The sequence below is a fragment of the Suncus etruscus genome, chromosome 10, assembly GCF_024139225.1.
Source record: "Suncus etruscus isolate mSunEtr1 chromosome 10, mSunEtr1.pri.cur, whole genome shotgun sequence".
NCBI classification, from domain to species: Eukaryota; Metazoa; Chordata; class Mammalia; order Eulipotyphla; family Soricidae; genus Suncus; species Suncus etruscus.
This window is the reverse complement of record NC_064857.1, coordinates 74,971,472-74,992,207: the sequence shown is the minus strand read 5'-3', so window position 1 is coordinate 74,992,207 and position 20,736 is coordinate 74,971,472. Positions and strand designations below refer to the sequence as shown.

The 20,736-nt window shown below is 36.3% G+C and overlaps 1 protein-coding gene across 1 annotated transcript in view; it reads right to left on the bottom strand.

The window, feature by feature from the left end:
* CCDC68 (coiled-coil domain containing 68) overlaps nucleotides 1-20,736 on the bottom strand; it is a 30,140-nt gene that overhangs the window by 5,408 nt on the left and 3,996 nt on the right. Inside the window, exons 4-8 of the mRNA XM_049782156.1 lie at nucleotides 19,732-19,857; nucleotides 16,988-17,116; nucleotides 11,429-11,511; nucleotides 4,673-4,778; nucleotides 3,147-3,230 (exon numbers count right to left, since the gene is read on the bottom strand). Coding sequence (XP_049638113.1) covers nucleotides 3,147-3,230; nucleotides 4,673-4,778; nucleotides 11,429-11,511; nucleotides 16,988-17,116; nucleotides 19,732-19,857 — 528 coding nt within the window. The remainder of the gene's footprint in view (nucleotides 1-3,146; nucleotides 3,231-4,672; nucleotides 4,779-11,428; nucleotides 11,512-16,987; nucleotides 17,117-19,731; nucleotides 19,858-20,736) is intronic.

The window sequence follows — 20,736 nt, the reverse complement described above, 5'->3', positions numbered from 1 at the left end:
ACTTGGCTAGATACTCCAAGAATAATATAGTAAATTGTGTCAAGGGTGAATTTAATACGTAATCCAAACAAGGGCAGGCACATATCAGAGGCTAACTATTTTGCTTAAAAAAAAAAAAAACAACTCTGTTCTATAGTAAGTTTGAAGTGAAGAAGCAACTTTAAACATATTGGTGTACTCACAATGAATATATTGAAATTAAAAAATGGTATGTAGCTGAATAATTATATGAAAACTGTTTCCATTTTTTTCCAAAATAAGCTCCTAGTTTCCCCCGAAGATTATGATACCAAGCAATACAAGAGTATAGTAGTCATGTTAGACTGCCTTCACTTTGATTTATTTCAATTTCCACTTTCATGTATTTCATATATAGGATTTATGTATTTATTCTTTATTCATGGCTCTTTTAGTTTTTCACTGTCTATTCTACCTATATGCATGAATTTTATATAACATCATTAATTCACAAAACCACAAAAGCATATCAGAACATGTCTGCCATAATTATGACTATCCGAGTATAATTTATTGACAGTTTTCCAAAAGAAGATAACTTTTACACATAATTTGCTATCAATATAGATTTGGAATTAAATTAAAATTTAGGGATAAGAGTGATTATCTAAAGTAGCATAAACTTAGAAGCTTTAAAAAGAAGTAATTTCTGAAGATGCACTTCTGTCTAAGCAAGTCATGAGTGAAGAAGCTAGTAAGGCATAAAAACTCAGATGAATTGCAGAGTTGCAGATCAAGATAATGAAAGCAATGGAAAGTCAGGGGGAAACTAATTTTGGTGACAGTAAGTGAAATTTTCTGGTAATAAATAAAAAGAGATTTAAAAACTATTTTAATAAATTGGGCTGGGTCAGAGTAGTGGTGCAAACAATAAGGCATTTGCCTTGCCCACGCTAGCCTAGGATGGATCGTGGTTCGATCCCCTGGCATCCCATATGGTTCCTCAAGCCAGGAGTGATTTCTGAGCACATAGCCAGGAGTAATCCCTGAACACCACTGGGTGTGGCCAAAAACAACAACAACAACAACAAAAAAAATGGGGCTGGAAAGAGTGCATGTGTATAAGGAACTTGATGCAGATGACTCCTGTTTGTTATCCCCAGCACCACATAAGGTCATGGAATGAAGTGATTCTTGAGCATGACTGTATATGGGTCCAATTCCCCCCAAATTAAAATTTTCCTTCTAATAAAAATTATATAGTTAATCAAAACATTTCATCTTACTTATGAAGGGAAGGGAAAAACACTGCTAGGCTTGAGAGAAAATCACAAGAAAAAGCTTTTGTTTCTATGACAAAACAGAAAATAAGGAACATTTTAATATAACAATTTTGACCAAAAATAAAAAAATTATATATATTATGCTGAAGACTTACACGCTATAAACACTGTTTTCTAAATACACACATTTATATATTTCACAAACACATATATTCCCCCAAATACATACACATACTTATTTCATCAAACATAAGTAGATAATGGGGGACTGGAGTGGGGGACATATATTTCAAAATCAATTAAAAGCAAATGAATTTGAGTGATCTTGAATACATTTCTTAACTTCTTTGAATCTAAGTTTTCTATCTTATGCAATGTAGTAAAAAATAACCTCCTCCCAGTGAAGAATTGAGGATTAAACAAAATAAAATATTTAGAGACTGGAGTAATAGCGCAGTGGTAAGGCATTTGTCTTGCATGTTGCTGACCCAGGACAGACCTGGTTTGATCCCTTGCATCCCATATGGTCCCCCAAGCCAGGAGCGATTTCTGAGCACATAGCCAGGAGTAACCCCTGAGTGCCACTGGGTGTGGACCAAAAAACAAACATACATATATAAACCAAATATACATATATATTTATATGTAAATATATATTCAAATATATAATTTAAATGTATATAAATATATATATATACACATATATATTTAGTATGCCCTAAAACTCTGCTAGCTGCCTGATTTTAAAAAGGGATTTTAAAAAAAGGGTTGTTCAAGTTTCGGTGATAGTTTTTCATAAACTAAATCAGTTCTCCCAGCTATTTGATGAATTTCAAAAATGGCAGTCAGTAGCATCCCCTGAAGATATTATCCCACTGTTAGAGCTTCATAATGAAGCATTGACTAGGGAGAGGCTAGACCTAGGCTTGCCTTCTGATGCAAACACTTTTCTGGCTCTACTATTACCAGGTCAAAGAGAATCTCAAAGAAGCCTTTCCTGACTTCCAACTGTGTCACTTTGTTCTACCCTTCTCAGAGTACTTATTTCTCCTTTGATATTTACTTACTTGTTAATGTGTCATTTCTTCAAGTTGTCTTCAATAAAAGTATAAGAGAGAAGAGTTCAGGAACACTCTGTTCTGTTCTTCACATAGACCACTCACTTATAAGACTTCCTGGATTATAATAAACACTCAACACTAATTTTTTTAAAAAAAAATTATATGGTATAAATTATGCAAATGTGGCTAAACAGTAATAACTTGCTAACTTGTGGACCATATACTGAAAATGATTACTCTGTTCTGATCTGCAGCCCTACATGGCTAGAATTGAGTTCTAATAAGAATGATTATGAGCAAATTTCAATTTCAGTCCACATAGAAAGACATTGGCATATGTCTCCTCAAGAAGCAAGTTGTTTTTTTTTTGTTTTTTTTTTTTGGTTTTTGGGTCACACCCAGCCACGCTCAGGAGTTACTCCTGGCTCTATGCTCAGAAATCACTCCTGGCAGGCTCAGGGGACCATATGGGATGTCAGGATTCAAACCACTGACCTTCTGCATGAAAGGCAAACACCCTACCTCCATGCTATCTCTCCGGCCCCAAGAAGCAAGTATTCTTAAAAAATGTGATGAACTAGAAGTTTTACTGAGTATTTAATAAGATGTAACAACATCAAATTTAATTAATTTCCCCCCAATCAAGAATTGCTCATTCCCAAAAGGATGTATGCTTATACACTTACATTCATTCACATATATATCTGAATTTCAGTTACACAGATAATACACCTACTTAAACACACTCGTAAATGTTGTTACTTGAAGACTCACATTGACTGTACACACACAAATATATGAATATCCACTCTTACATAAACTATGCAGTAGATTTACTCCTTACCTGGGCTTCAAGTATGCTAACTTTTTCTTTCAGATTCTCAATTTTTTTATCTTGTTCTTTTAAATTACTTTTTAATCCTTCCATCTAAGAATTAGGAAACACAATTGAAAATCATGTCAGACAGCAGGGAGTAGTTTGGTAAGTCAGAAATTTTGTATGTTTTTGTGGTCAAATATGTTTATCAAATAAAAACTAGTAAATCCTAAAGCATTAGCAGACTTGGGAGAGTACAGAAAACAGCAGGACACAATGGCATCTGGGGATGAGAGCATGCAGGTGATGCTATTAAATATTTAATCTTTTTGAAAAAAATCTGTTAAAAGCATATTCACTAGAGAGTATTCTGCTGAAAGTTCCCTGTCTACTTCTTAGGCTCATTTTTCTACCACTTTTATCCTATAAAAGCAGAGGCAGTGGATAGGACAAAAGACCCTTGTCATAGAGAGAAGCTCCTTAAGACAGACATCTGGTCAGCCAGCTGCATAATGAGGTAAGGACACTTTGCTTTGGAAGAAAGTATCTGCCAAGAAGCAAGTAAAATTGGAAAGGAAGATTGATGAGATAAAGAACAATGTAGAAAGAGAGAGACACATTGATCTATGGCCAAGTGTGGCCCTATCAGCTCTGTCATTGAATATTTGTGTACCTCAGTTTTCTCATTGACAAAGGCAGAATATGCAGACCGCCTAGGTACTTCCTTGTGCTCTGGGGCTATCACTATCCTTGGACCTTTCGGTGACAATCATAGACAATCAAGCACAAATATGACAGTCAGTAAGGCATTGAAGTGTTTAAAAGGATTCAATAGAGCTGTGGTGAGCAAAAGAGAAGGAAGATGCATGTTGATGGAGAAACAGAGGACTGAGGTGAGGGATATGAGTACTGTGGTAGGAGTAGCGTGGTAACATCCTTGGAAAAGATATGATATATTGTAAACCATATTATAAAATGTTCCACAAAACACTGCATTACTTATTGCCCTCAGAGAAAAACTATGGTTTAAAAATTGGTGAATGAGGTATAATTTTAAATCTTTGGAGAATTCCTAGCTGAGATCAATACATATCTTGAAGCAGAGAATATGAATGTAAAAATCCACATCCATTTGGTTGCTTTTGCAGTCACCTCTTCTCTTTCACTTGTTGTGATGTTCTCCCAGAAGAATACATTTATTTTTTATAATAAAACAGTTCATCTCTCTTAGAGAGTGGGCAGTAGCTCTTTATCCGTAACATTTTTTAATTGTCAATAAAAATCAGTGAATATTAACTGAGTTAGAACACTTGAAAAAACAATCATGGAAACATCTACAGTATGGCTCAACACTATGTCCCACTTGTCCTCATTGAGAACAGGATCAACTGTGACAGAGAGACAGGGAGGGCACTGAAAACAAAGAGATCCATAAGATCTCAAAGGGAAATATAAATGGGGCAGGAGTCTCTGTGCTTGTGAATCCAGATAAGCTGCTCCTATGGGTCTTCCCAACTCTCATCTACCTGAGTCACACACTTAACAAATCTCACCTCCTGGATGATGCTGCGCAGGTTCTGGTGCTGGGAATGAATCACAAACTGCAGGTGAGAGATCTGCTCATGGAGGAGGGAAATCTCTGCCTGAAGATTACGGCAACTGGAAAGGCCCAGAGAAAGAGAAGAGAGCTTGCTAATGTGTTACTTGATGACTGTGCCACCATGCTCTCCTCATGTACCAGCCTGACTCTTGTGAGTGAAACACCCTTGTCCCACTAGGAAATGCATACTATGAACTTGACTGACAGCAATACAATTCAAAAGCACCCTCTGGACACTTGTGACTTTCCCTTTCACTTCCTCCCACAAAGGGTCAAGTTTATTATTCAGCTGAAGTTTTTACATGTCAAAGCTGTCTTGCCGGGGCCGGTGTCTGCCTTGCAAGTGCTAGCCAAGGAAGGACCATGGTTCGATCCCCCGGCGTCCCATATGGTCCCCCCAAGCCAGGAGCGATTTCTGAGCTCAAGGCCAGGAGTAACCTCTGAGCGTCAAACGGATGTAGCCCCCCCCAAAAAAAAAGCTGTCTTGCCTCTAAACATCTAAACACCTACCACCCATTGGAATGCAAAGAGAATTACAAGGATATAGAAAAATTATATCAGAGGGTAAAAGACAGAGACTACACATATATACTCTCTCTGTCTCTCTCTGTCTCTGTCTCTCTGTCTCTCTCTCTCTCTCTCTCTCTCTCACACACACACACACACACACACACACACATACACACACACACACACACACACACATTTCCAGTGATATGAATTAGGATTTTTCAGTATATCATCTGTGTCATTTTTTTCTTCCTACTTTGGCCAAGCAAGAAAAATTAAGAACATTAATTCCCCACTAATATTTTGAGTCAGTATCTACTATTGTTTACAATGTTAAATAAATCCTAAGTCAGTCAGTCATTCCAAAAGTCCACATAGCTAGACTGTTTCTACTCTTGCACAAATTCTGAGTGCTAAGAGGCAGTGTTCATTGTGATGAAGTCACCAAATTTGGAAGCACCTGACTTAAAAAAAAGTCATACCAGCTGTCTTAGCTTAAGTGTAATAGAATTTTTCTACCTGTATTACTTTAAAAGATTATATTGTCAAAAGCTGTGTTTAAAAAAATATTAAAGCATGTTGGGTTATTAGTCAAAATTTGCTAAATATAGATGAGAGCATTAAATTTTCTCATTTGTGGATTTCATAAGCTTCTTTTCCAAGTGATAGAAAATCCATTGATTGGATTTATCAGGCAATTACATGTCCAAGCAAATCTTACTTTGTTGGCATGTTTTACCTCCATTTGATTAGAATGTATGTCATATATGTTCTTATTGCCTTTTAGATGTTCTTTTGTTTGTTCTTTTGTTTTTGTTTTTGGGTCACACCCATTTGACGCTCAGGGGTTACTCCTGGCTAAGCGCTCAGAAATCGCTCCTGGCTTGGAGGGACCATATGGGATGCAGGGGGCATCGAACCATGGTCCGTCCTATGCTCGCGCTTGCAAGGCAGACACCTTACCTCTAGCACCACCTTCCCGGCCCCTAGATGTTTCTTCTGGAACCACTTCCTGCTGCATTTTTAACGACTTACATGAAATAATGTGTTTCTCTTCAATAGAATCGTAGCTTCTAGGGGCCAGCGAGGTGGCGCTACAGGTAAGGTGTCTGCCTTGCAAGTGCTAGCCAAGGAAGGACCGCAGTTCGATCCCCCAATCCCCCGGCGTCCCATATGGACCCCACCAAGCCAGGAGCTATTTCTGAGCGCTTAGCCAGGAGTAACCCCTGAGCATCAAATGGGTGTGGCCTGAAAAACCAAAAAAAAAAAAAAAAAAAAAGAATCGTAGCTTCTAATTGTGGCAAACTAGAAACTTAAAGAGATAAAGTGAATGTACTTTTGTAAAATAAGCTTTATACAAGGTAACATGTTAATATTACTTCAGCTCACTCACTGTTTCAAACAATCCATAGCCAATATATCCCAGGCAAGTCTGATTTTAAGTGTGCAAATATAAAAGTTTGAGAGTTCATACAAAACTATAGATCATGTCCTCATAAGGAAAAATAATTTACCCATCATTTTATTTCACCTGAATTACAATAAACTCATTCCACAGATTGCTATTAAAAAGCTGGTCTCGGGGCCGAAGAGATAGAATGTAGGTAAGGCATTTGCCTTGCATGCAAAAGGTTGGTGGTTCAAATTCCAGCATGCATATGATCCCCTGAGCCTGTCAGAAGTGATTTCTGAGTGTAAAGCCAGGCGTAACCCCTAAGCACTGCTGGATGTGACAAAAAAAAAAAAAAAAAAAAAAAAAAGCTGGTCTCTTCAGCAAATGATTCTGATTAAGGTAAAGATTCATATAAAGCAGAAAGTTTATTCTACTCTCACCTCATAATACCTATAGATTACACTTACACTGTGACTAAAATTCAAGACCTGAAAAGTACAAGAAGAATCTTGGTGAATTTGGACTAGAAATAGTTTTAATATAATGTGAGACAAAATTATAAAGAAGAATAAATTTGACTAGAAACAGTATTTTAACTTTTAGAAATCAATGAATGTGAAAAGAAATTTTTCATATTATTAGTTACACAAAGAACAAATGAAGACATTATATTTTAAATATATAAGGAGGAGCTGGAGCAGTGGTGCAAGTGGTAGGGTGTTTGCCATGCACATGCTGACCTAGGACAAGCTACGGTTCGATCCCCTGGCATCCCAAATGGCTCCCAAGCCAGAAGTGATTTCTGAGTGCATAGCCAAAAATAACCCCTGAGTGTCACTGGGTGTGGCCCAAAAAACAAAAAAAATATTAAAAAAAATATATAAGAAATATATATATATATATATATGTGTGATCAAATAGGACAGAGAAGCAGTAAAAAAATAACTTCGAAAGTGACTTCAAAAAGCACATCATCATAAAAAAAAGCTACTCAAATAGATGGTAAATATACAAAGATGCTGAACAGCATTAAAATTCCAAGTACTGTAAATTAAAAATCACACATACATACCACCAAACAACCATAAAAATAGATAAAATTTGACAAGACTGAAAATGCCAAGTCTTGGCAAAGATTTAGAGCAACAGTAACATTATATTTATGAAAATCAATCAATGTGATATACTACATTAACGGAATGAAAGCCAAGAGCACATGATCATCTAACAGATGCAGAAGCAGCATTTAACAAAATTCAATGACATTCCATTGATACTCTCAACAAAATAAGTATCAAATAACTTATTTCAACACTTTTAAAGCCAGATAGGGCAATATATAGGCAACCTTTTAATCAATGGGGAAAACAAACTTTTCTTCTAAAGTCTGAAACCAAGTAAAGAGGCTCATAGAGCTACTCAACATACTCCTGAAAGTCCTAACTAGGAAACAAGAAAAAGAAAAAAAAGACATCCAAATTGAAAGTGAAGAAATAAATTATCTCTATTTGCTTATGATATGAACACAGGAACTCTAAAAACAGCACTAAAAATATTGGAATTTATGTAGTTAGTAGAGCTTTATGTTTCAAAGGAAGACACAATAATTAGCAACATTTTAATAGCTTGATAACAAAAAAAGGAAATTTAAAAAGGAAATTAAGAAAAGATCTTATTTAAATTATGTCACAATAAAATATACTTAGGAATTTGCTTAACCAAAGGAGAGAAAGACATAAATAAAATTATAAAGCACTAATTAAGGAATTTAAAATTAAATTTTCTTTATCTAAAAAAAGAAAAAATAAAATAAAAACTACCATAGTTTAGGTAATAGTGTTTATATTTATAATATTGATGTGCAACATTACTGTACACAACCACCACCATTAATGTACTCAGAGTCCCTGTCTACTGTTCTTATGTCAACTGTAGTTCTATAAAGGATGAAAGTTTTAGAAAAAGAAACAAATCTAAAGACATCTGTATTTGTGAGTTGGATAACTTCATAGTTAAAATGAGCCAAATCTCCAAAGCAGCCTACAGATACAATGCAATCTCAATACAATCTTCTACAGAAATAAAAATAAATCATAAATTACATGTGCAATCACAAGAGGTCTCCAGCACAAAGCTGAAGACACAACATTTTCTAACTTTTAAGTACAAGATAAAGTTGTATGGATCAAAGAGTTTGGAACTGGCATAAAAATGAACATATTTGTCAATAGAGCAGAAGAAAGAATTTAGAAATACACTCAATAATTTAAATCATTAAGACCCAAACATGAAGTTAAGTGATCTTTAACAAAGATACCAAGAACAAAATTGGAAATATTAGTCATATATACATTGCAATAGGAGAGGCTGAAACGATAGTACAGCAGGTAGAGCATTTGCACCAGCCAATCCAGGTTGGATCTCCGGCATCCCATATGGTCCCCTGAGCACCACAAGGATTAATTCCTAAGCAGAGAGCCAAGAATATCTCCTGAGCACTGTTGGGTGTGTCCCAAGAAACAATATGTATATATAAATACAAATGTATATATATATATGTATATATATAATTGGATATCTCTTACCAACTCTCCCACCAAATAATACAAAATATCAATTAAAAATAAATTAGGGACTTAAAGAGAAAACTTGAGATTATAAAATTCCTAGAAGAAAATAAGGAGAAAGTTGCTTGGCACTGGTCTTAGCAATGAGTTTTGGATATGACACTGAGTATACAAGGCAACAAAGGCAAAAATCAACAAATAAAATAATTTCACTTGAAAATTTTTCTGTAAGGAAGCAGTCAGCAAAGTGAAACAAAACCTATGAAATGAGGAAAATATCTACAAATTTATTTCTCCAATAAGATTTCATATACTGTATTTGTGACTGATTCATTTAATCAGTACCAAAGTACTAAATAAATCCAATTGAATGCATATAAGGAGATACTTAAAAGAAAAAATTCAAATAGCCAACAGATATGTGAAAAGGTGCAGAATATTTCTAATCAACAGAGAAATGCAATTTAAACTTAGAATAAGATGATTTGATCTCACACCACTTAAAATGTTTACTTTCAAAAAGATAAGAATCAGCACAGCAGTAGGCAGTAGGGAATTTGCCTTGCACACCACTGACCCATGATGGACCCAGGTTCGATTCCCTGCACCCCATAAGGTCCCTCAGCCTGCCAGCCTGCCAGGAGCGACTTTTGAGTGCAGTCAGGAGGAACCCTTAAGCACAGCCAGATGTGGCCCAAAAATCAAAACATATATATATATATATATATATATATATATATATATATATATATATATGAATTAGCAAGACTTTGGAGAGAAAAGAAACTTGTGCACCACTGGTGGGAACATAAATTGGCGAACATATGAACATCCCTCAAAAAATGTTTTAGAATGCTTGCCTTGCATGTGGCTAACCCAGGTATAATCCCAGTACTTCATCTGGTTCTCTGAGACCCACTACAAATGATCCCTAAGTACAGAGCCAAAAGTAAGCCCAAAGCACCACCACATGTGTTCCCACACATACCCAAAATTAAATTTATCATTTGACCTAGCAAACCCCCTTCAAGATAAGTATTAAAGGAATACTTCTCAGAGCTGCAAAAAGATTCCGTTATCCTTATGTTTACTACAGCATTATTCACATAGAGAAATTATGAAAATAAAGGTCCTTTGATACAGAATGTCCATTCTGGTGATGCTAATTTAAATTGTATTGTATTTTTGAAATTTTCTATGGAGATAAATCTCATCATATAACAATAACAACAATGACAACCACCCTAAGGAACAAGATTTTCTGGGTCATCCTAAAACAAAAGATCTTTTTTTACTTTACTGACTAATAGTATTTTTATATTTTATGAATATTCAGGGCCAGCCTGCCTCTGCAAAGCTTTCCAAATTCTTCCTTATTGTTTCCAGGAAATTTCCAAGTCAGACTTGGACTATTTTTGCTTCATTCTGCTTTTCTCCTTCTCTTTTTTAGTGAACAAATTTTGAATTTTAGCTCTGGCTGAGGACTAGATTCATGTCTACCGTCAGTCCTCTGTCCTGAACTCATCTTTCCCTAGTCTGGTAAGGTTATTTTTCAGAGACAGCCCATTTCTTCAATCCTCTAAAAGTTCTCCATTTTCCTGCCCTCTACAGATGTTTCCTTTGCTCTGTGGATTTTCATTGTGGATTCAAAGTCCCTTTTGAACTTGACCTGGAGTGCTTGAAAATGGTTATGACAGAAACTCCTTTACAAAAATAAAAGAAAGAAGGGAACGGAGCAATAGCACAGCAGTATGTTGGCCTTAATGCAGCTGACCCTGGACAGGCCTGGATTCGATTCCCGGCATCCCATATGGTACCCTGAGCCTGCCAGGAGCAATTTCTAAGTGCAGAGTCAGGAGTAACCCCTGAGAGCCACCAGGTGTGGCCCAAAAACCAAAAAGAAAAAAAAAAAAAGAAAAGCAATGTAGTAATACAGTTCAGATAGCATCATTAATAGCAAAGAAAGACACAGAGGACATGTTAACACATTACTGAACCTTAAAAGAATTAATGCTCCTACCAGTCTCCCTATAACCCAGCAAGATCTGCCCTGTTACCCTACCACAGCAACATGAGGAAGAGGGTCAATAAGGAAAGCTAAAGTGTAAGAGGGAGCATCATGGCTATTACTCCTACATCTCCTTCCTCCTGAATTTTTACTTGGCCAGTTTTGATGCCTGGGTATGGGAAGTTTCTAAGAGTGGGGAAGTACATTTGCTTTGGGAAAAATCTTGCAAACCTTTTAGCATTTGTGGTGTTAGGCTTGAGTTGCAGTAACTGCTTCTCCAAAGTCAATTTTCTTTCTAGCAGTGATCTTTTTTCCTAAGAAGAAAAAAAAAATTCAATTTTTGCTTATTTTTCACATTCCCCCACCTCCACCACATGCGTGTAAGACATTCTTGAAAACTGTTCATAAAGATGCCTCTTGTAATATAAAAAAATATGCTTGAACTAAAGAACTAAATTTATATGACGCTGTTAAAACCATCCCAGGTTGAATCCTGCCCCAGCATTCTCCTGCAAAGTTTCAAGTAGTTCAGAGACATGTCAAGACAAGTTGACGTTTCTCTTCTTATCCTCAGAGAATTCTTACTGCTCTTCCAGTCCACTGCTGAAATATAATCAGATCAGTAAAATTCCACCCACCTCTCTTTATCCTGCTCCAAATACAAAGTGCCTGCTCAAGGCATTAGCTGCACCCATACATAGGACACCTCCTTTTTTCCTCTATGACACCAAATGGTTGATATCTAAAGACACTAGAGCAATTGATCATATGCTTACATGACATCTATTACATAGAAAAGAAGTAAATGTATTTCACAGAGCATCTGTCTATATGTGATAAAATCACTTCATAATTAGACTACACAAAAAATATATAGCTAAACAAAGGGTAGAGAGATAGATACAGTTGGGAGGGGTTTTGCCCTGTACATGGTTAACTTGGCTTTAATCCCTGACATCCCAAATGGTCCCTGAAACCACTCTTTTCAATTTGATAAGAGACATGTTGATGTGTTTGAAAGGTTATTTAAAGGTATTCCTGCTGCAATATTTATAGAGTACTATACATGGCAGTGTTATGCAGCAAAAACATCAGGACGATTTTGCATATGGAGTGACCTACTTTGAGAACTCGTGACTGCATAGCTTTTGCCAAGATTTTAATTTCACTGAACCTTATCACTATGAAGAAAAATGAAGACCAGGAATGCAGCTCAACAAAAAATAATAGGTCTGTCATGTGTGAAGCCTCGGGTTTGAGCCTCAGCATTATAAAAATAAAACCTGGAATTCAAAACAATGGCTTGTGTTTTTAATGGCATATGAGCACAAATGTCATTTATATGTCTTGTGGCAATATAACCATGTCTTTTTAATGACATATTAGAAAACATAATTTAATGACATACTAGGGGCAAAAGACTGTATATAGTCTTTATAAAGTTTTGGAGATACATATCTATGGACCTGCTCTTGGTGAGCAAATCTTCACAATGAGATTCATACAGGCCACACAAGTTAAGTATTCTGCCGTGGCTACATCTCCAGTAACTAGCCTGAAATCTTATAACCTTTAAACGATAGAAAGCAACAATATACCAACTTCTCTGGGACAGTGTTTTCTGGAAATAATACTCCACCCAGTGAGTGAACCTAACCTCTATGGAACTAGGGTTCTCCTACCTGTGGGTCATCTTGGAATCCACACTATGTCAAGCTAGGGCCAATCATGTTAACAACCAGAATGATTAAGAATGAGGATGTTGTTTATGTCTACCAGCAGAGGCACTAAGAGCATACTACAAAGGATTGTGGACTGGTAACTAGAGGACTATGGAATGATCCTTGTTCCCACTGTCCTCGTTTCTAAAATGAGGAGCAGGAACAAGGTGGTCTCAAAAGCACATTTGAGCTCCACACTACTAAAATCAATGGCACTCTAACACAACTAAGATGACACAGAATTGCAGTGCTGGTAAAAGGAACATATGCCACATGTACATGCTCTTACTGGGTGTTTTTGCTGGCTTATCACTGTCTCTGGAATTCATTCTCACTGCATTCCTGATTAAAGTGGGCCAGATGGTGAAGGTTTTAAGTAATGTGTTCATTACCAGACCTCATACCACTAATGGCTATTTACTGGAGCAGTGGCTTGTTCAAGTGAGTAGAAAATGAATCCTTCTCCAGGGGGCACCCACAACCAGGGCAATATTTATCAACATTTGTTATGGATGTTCGTTTTAAATTTTCATTGACCTTATAGAGCAGGTCTTTCGCCTATGTAATCAAAAGTCTAGGACTCCTTCTCTGTCAGTCTATGACATACTGTCCACCTTCGCCAAAGATATTTTTAAAAAAATCCTTATCATACCCTGTATTTTTGGATCTCCTTCAGCCACAATGCTGCTAAGATTAACCTCTTGCAATTTTATTTGATTGTGTTTATGTTCCATAAGTGGAAAGAAACTACAATTGTGTACATTGCTTCTCCATTGTGTCCCCATATGCCTCTACTGAAAGACTCACTCTAGGAAGTCACTAAACTGGATAGAATATTCTAGAAGGTTATTCTAAGATTTGCAGCACTGTGGGCATCTTAATTACTCTGTCACAGAGGCCCTAGATGTAGACCATCATTATGGCTCAATATCATGACGAATACTCGGGCACTACTTCTTAACTCTATCCTAAATCACTTTCTGGGAGTACATTCCTATACAATAAATATGGGGCCCTGTAGGAAAGGAAAGAATATAAGGAAGAGTTGTTTGAATGCCACATAATCTATATATGCCACACTTAAATTTCTAGGAAAGGGGAAAATGTGTTTACAAATTTCTCTCTAGACCTGCCTGACATAAGAGAGTTGGCCAAGGAACTAACTGGTCTGACAATTAGACTTTAGAATTCTGAGCTGATCTCACCTTTAACAAGGGTTCCTAGAGTCGCACAGACAATGAAATGGATATACAGTCAAATTCACTGCTCATTTGTCATTTCAGGAACTAAGAGCTGTCCACTCAATCTGACCCAGTGTTACTGGATTTGAAGTGATCAGAAACCAAGCTTAAATTGGGTTATTTGTTTAAACAACTCAATTTACTGTCCTGAAATGTGATTTTGAATCACATTTCATGTTTATCTTGGTTTGTTATTTATTGGAAGATAATTCTTTGGGCCAGAAAAATAGTAAAGAGGTTAAGGATCATTGCAAGCTTGCAAATGCCGCCAGATTGACACCCCTCGTTCCAAATGGCCCTGCTGAGCATCATCAAAGATGCAGTCCTGGAAGTATGCAAGTGCCACTCAGTGTGTGTGTGATCCTAGAGACTCCAAGTACCACTAAGGTAGCCCAGTAATTTTCAGCAGCTCAGGCCCGAGCATTTGAGTACCTGAGTATTGTTATGCCCCTGTATTAAACTTCTGGATCAGCTAGCTGAGTCACCGGAAGAGATCCTAAGCCTCCTGAGTACTATTTGAAAGACTCCTCACCCTACTCTCAAGAAAAATCTTTATTTTTTTAATTATTTTTTTTAATTTTTATTTTGACCATATTGGCTTACATATCTTTCACAGTAGTATTTTATGTACATATTAGCATTGAATCAGGGAATTTCCATGACCAAATTTGTCCTCCCTCCAACCCCATTCCCTTCCTGCCACCCATATCCCACACCATCATCCCCACCCCCCAACCCCCCCCCCCCCGGCTGCTAGAGTAAGTGGTCCCCTCTGTGTCTAGCTTACTATTAGTGATCATATATGTGTTTGGTCCTGGTAATCTCCCATGTTTCCCCCTCTATTTGAGAGGCAGAGTTAGATAGTTCAAGTTATGTGGTTTTGTTTGAATGAAAGAAAAGCAATAGAATGGGGTAAAAAAATCAAATAAGCTGAAAATGGGCAGAGTCCTTCTAGAGGTTTTCAACCTCAGTTTGAGAGAGGACAGGAAAAAATTAATTGAAACACCGCAACAATACAGAAAGAAATATCAAATAAAATATCCAGTGAGCACTACAGCAATAAAGACAAGCACCACACATTAGTCTCGGAAGAAGAAAAAAGAAAAAAAGCACAAAATAATCCTTTTCCACTTATATATTTATTGATTGATTTTTTTGACTTCTTTATTTTGGTGTAAATATTGAAGAATTAATTTTTAATACTATAAATTATTCATCAAAATTTTATGGATTATTTAAAACATCAATCATTAAAATAAATTGCCACTTCTGGCCTAGAGAACTTTCTAGCTCAAGGGTTAGTATACAAAAGTATACTACTCAGGGCTGGAGTGATAGCACAGTGGGTTATTTGTTTGCCTTGCATGTGACTGACCCAGGTTTGATCCCAGACATCCCATATGGTCTCCCAGGACTACCAGGAATGATTTCTGAGCACCACTGAGTGTGGCCCAAAAACAAACAAGCAAGCAAACAAAAAACCCTCTGTGATCCACTGTATTCCTCAGAGATAGGTATATACTATTATTGCTGGGTTCAATTATGTTTTGGCTTATCTAATTTCCATAGGTTACTAATAGGATCTTTATCAAGATTACCAATTCATCCAATAAATTAAATCTTGGGAAATATTTTAAATGAACCTAATTAATTTTGACAAGAAGCTGAATATTAAAATGTTATACTGCTATAGTAACATTCTAGAATACTTTTATCCAGACATTCTCATAAAACAAAATAAAAGCACAGAGACACATTGGATATTTATATTAATTACCTAATTGATATTTAAAATATTCATATTGGCTACTATATTAATTCATTAAATTTAAATTACCTATATATTAAATTTATTTATTAATTTTTAAATGTGGGTAAATGAGTAAAATGCCTACATTGGTATTATATTAATACATTAAATTTCTTGGGCAATATTTACAATGCCTACAGAATCTACCAATTTATACTTGCTTTGCTACTAAAACTGCTATTACTCAATTTTAATTCCAAATTCCAAGACAATTATATTTATGTATTCACCTTTTATATACATATATAGTGTCAATTATTTAAAGAATGCATGAAAAACTTAATAATTTTATTCTATTACTTTTTTTCTAAAGTTTTGCTTTTGCTTTCTGGGGAGTGTATTAATGTGGAAACCACATCAGGAAGTGTTCAGGGCTTTTTGCTTTCCTGGCTTTATGCTCAGAGATTGCTTTTGGCAGGGCTTAAAGGATCAAATGTGGTGACAGAAATAAAACCAGGGGTAGCATTATGAAAGGCAAGTTCCTTAACCGATGTACTCTCTCTTCACTCCATTTTTAAGGTTTTCATTGATTTAACATCTTCTAATGTGAACTTTGCCTGTCCCTGCAGCCATATAAATTTAAATTTAAAAATATAGATTTCAATTTGAAGATATAAATGTAAATTTTTAAATATAACTTTAAGTTCTTACAAATCTAAAATATAACTTTAAATTCTTACAAATTTAAAATGGATCTGGGTGGCCAAGAATGGAAATTTCATGTATATATAGAAATATATAAATGTTATAACTCTTCTGCTTCCATTTTCATGGCTCTCCTTTCTAAGCTACATTGGCTAAGGGGAAAGGTGTCAGACAATGCTTATGTTGTAGAACTCGTAGAGAAATATCAGGAACCACATTAAAAATCACTATCAATGTGTAAAGGTAAAACTAACATTTAGGAGAAGTAAATAATATATTTGTTCAATGTTATATTATTTATTTTAAATTTGTTCTCTTCACTTCCTGCCCTTACCCTGTTATGAAGGAATACTTTTAATTATCAGAGACTTACCTTTTCCATTCTCTGTACAAGGTTCTCTAATTCTGTGATTTGATTATGTTTTTCTTCAAGCTTTTGAGCAACTTGATTCAGACTTTCAACGTGCTGTTCCAATTTCTGTTCTTTTTCAAGTTTGATAACCTTTGGTTAGAAATACAATCGTCAACTATTGTTTCTATGAGACCTATATGGATACTATTGCCCTGTAAACACTTTTGAGTGGCTCAAACTTAAGTAACACACACGTTTAGAATTGCTTTTTCTGAATTAAGTGTTTCCTTCTAAATAAACCTGATGAACAACAACTATATAAAAATCAATGAATAATGAGCAAAATATAAATATTATTCCAAGACTTTACATGTGTTATCATAAAGCTTGTCACTTGAATTGGTATTAGAGAGTCACTAAACTAGAAGAACAGCATTTTACTTTTCTAAACAAAAGAGATTTAGAATCAAATTAAATTCTTATATGATCAAAGAAACATTTTTTAACCAAAACATATAAGCATAATAATGATCTCCATCTTCCAGGCCATATGGCAGACATTGTGCTAAAGGTTTATGTCAGAGGTATAAGAGAATGGCTCAAAGGACTACAGCCCATGCATGGGATGAAGCACTGGGTTTGGTCCTAGGCACTGCATGGTCCACTGAGACCTTGAGTGTACCCATATCTCTTCTCTGTGTGACTAACAACAAACAAAATAAGACACCATGGAAAAGATTCTGTTTTCACTCTGGAGCCCAGAGGCTGCATGTGGGAGTGTGTCAGATGGCTTCTAACTGGCAGGTACACATGCATCTGAGAGTGTTTTAATAGAACTAGCAATTTTATAACTTAAAAAAGGCACTTTGCCTCCCTTGAAACCATCACATGGGCATTCCTGGCACAACTCTAACCTAGGGCCCCCTAGCACGCTCTAGTCCATAGAGAAGACACCATTTCTGGGCACTGTAAACTAAGAACCCCTGGTTCAATGGGGATGGATATGCAGAGATGGTGTTGCACTGGTTAATCTGAACCGAGTTACAAAATCTCTTACACAGGGAAGGCCTCACTCTAGAGATTCCATCCCTCATTCTGGCTCTGAGCCTGCGTCTGCATGCCTGGGAGCTTTACAACACCAAAGTCTTAAATGAGATCAGTGAGGTCATGACCCTTGCTATCTCCATCGAAGCTGGCAGATACCTAGCACCCTCTCCAGCCTGCACCAGCTTTCTGTGTTTCAAAAAAAAAAAAAAACACATACATGGGTATTTTTTAACCTCTTCTACTTCTAGGAAACATTGGTTGGAGTATATATATTTCAGATATTGAAGCAAAGGTGCAAGTTAAAATATTTATATATAAATATGAACATATTTGGTGTATCTGTATTCAAAAAAGTAATATAGATTATACGGCTATAGTTATCAAAACAGCATGGCACTGGAATAAGGATAAGTCTATTATTTTAAGTGTCTCAGACTAATAAGTAGTCTCAGACCACTGGGTTAGAAATGAGTACCCAAAGGGGAAAAAGTCCCAGTTCTATAGTTAGCTAATTTTCTTCAAAGGAGCTAAGTACAATATAAAGATAACCTCTGAAAGAAATGTTACATGGAAATTGTGTAACCACATGCAAAATAAATGAAATTAAATTTATCTATTTATAGTAGAAGGAATAGGGAAGGAAGGAGATTGAAGAGAAAATAAAGAAGTAGATGAAATTCTGTAAGGGTAGAGGGCAGTCTCATTGAATATATTGGCAATGAACAGCCCGGTATTTCTATATATTTGAACCACGAAACCAACAAAATTGAAAGCATAAGATCCAAACTACAGCACCCAGATTTTGTAATGTGCCTGTCAAAGATGTAGGCTGAAGAGGGGGATATTGGTTGAGGGAAGTGGGCACTAGTGATAGAATTAGTGTTGGGATATTCTATACCCAAAACTCAACTAAGAAAGCTTATAAATCATGATGCCTAAATAAAAACACAAAACATAAAGGCAAAATGTTAAAACATATTTTAAAATATCTTGGGGCCAAAGAGATATAGTATAGTGGTTAGGGAGCTTGTCTGGCATGTGGCTGACCTGTAATCCCCAGTACCCAACATGGTCCCTTGAGCATACCAGAAGTGATTCCTGAATGCAGAGCCAAGTAGAAACCCTATGCACTGTCAGATGTGGTCTCTACAAAAATCTTAAATATGCACATACAAGTATAAGTAATTTTTTGTTTCTTTTAGTTAATAAGGGTTAGGAAATATCCAGCTTGCAATCACTAAATTATTGCCTGGCCTATGAATGATATGCTAGAACTAATTGTTCAAATGGCCCTTGGAAGAACAAAAAGGTTTCCCACCCTGGCTTAATATAAAAATAACTATTCTAGAATCAAAATATATTTAAAGAGTGATTTAGTCCACCTCTTTCATTCCAGACACAAGGAGTCTCCTAGGGCAAATTCAGTCTGGGTCTTCTGGGCATCTGTGCCTGGTGTTGCTGGACCAACACAGAGTTCTAGGCATATGGCCCAGTGCCCCTACCAGGTATCTGCAATGCTCTGGACCGGACAAGCAACACTGATGCCTGACAATACCTTTGTGCAGGTAAAACAAGAGTGGGGGGGTCACAGTATCAGCCTCTCTACCCCATGGCTGATTTCCACGTGAATAGAGCTTGGTTCATGTCTAATCTCAGAGTCCAAAAAGGAAGCAAATCCTTCACGACTGCGATTTCCCAGCTGTGAGCGTGCATAGTACCTGCAGCTGTTGCTGACTGTCTTCATGCTTCTTTTGAATTTCTTCAGACTGAGTTTGATAGTTTTCAAATAATCTCTGGGCCACATTTCTCAGAGCTGCTGCACCTGCTTCTCTGGAGGCTTCCAGCTAGGAAACAAAGGTCAGTGTGCATGTTCTGGCATTTCCAATGAAAAGGGTTAAAGGCAGCACAATTTAAAAACTGAGACTGGTAAGCCACAGCTTGTTCCTTTGCAGGCAATGGACAGGGGGAAAGGACAATGATGTATCAAGAAAATGTAACCTTCCCGTCCTATTTTGTGGCGCTGACACTTAAGGGGATTATACAGGCTTCCGCTCAGCAATGTCCTGCTCATCTGGATCCCACAATCTGGGTCTCTGTGGAGCCCTCTCAGCTTTGCAGACATTTTATCAATGATTCCACAACAGCAATAACAAATATTTTCCTAAAATATTTTCCCAAGTAAGATTAATGTACTACAAACATTAATCCTAATGCATTATGAATGTTTCATGGATTTAACCTAAGGAAATGACAATATCAGTCTGCCTTCCTCATTTTAGCACTGCATATAAAATAAATCCCAAAGGGAATATTCAAATACGTTCAACAATAAATAATCAAAAAAAGAGATAGTTAACTACATGTTCTCTAATTGATATATTTGTTAAATGTATAAGCACTTTAAATATTTATTTGAAACGTATAAACAATCCTTCTAACAAACCTATTAATTGGAGACCCATTCTTGTACAAATATTCATCTGGCATTCATCTTCACAGAACTTTTTAAATTAAAAAAATATTAGAAACTGTCTCAAAAATAAAACAGTGAGATTTAATTTGTGGAATATAATCTTATTCTTTGTTTTTTGTTTTTAGTTTTGGGGACACACCCAGCAGTGCACAGATGTTACTCCTGGCTCTGTGCTCAGCAATCACTCTGGGCAGGCTCAGGGGACCATATGGGATGCCGGAGATTGAACCCTGGTCCATCCCAGGTTGGC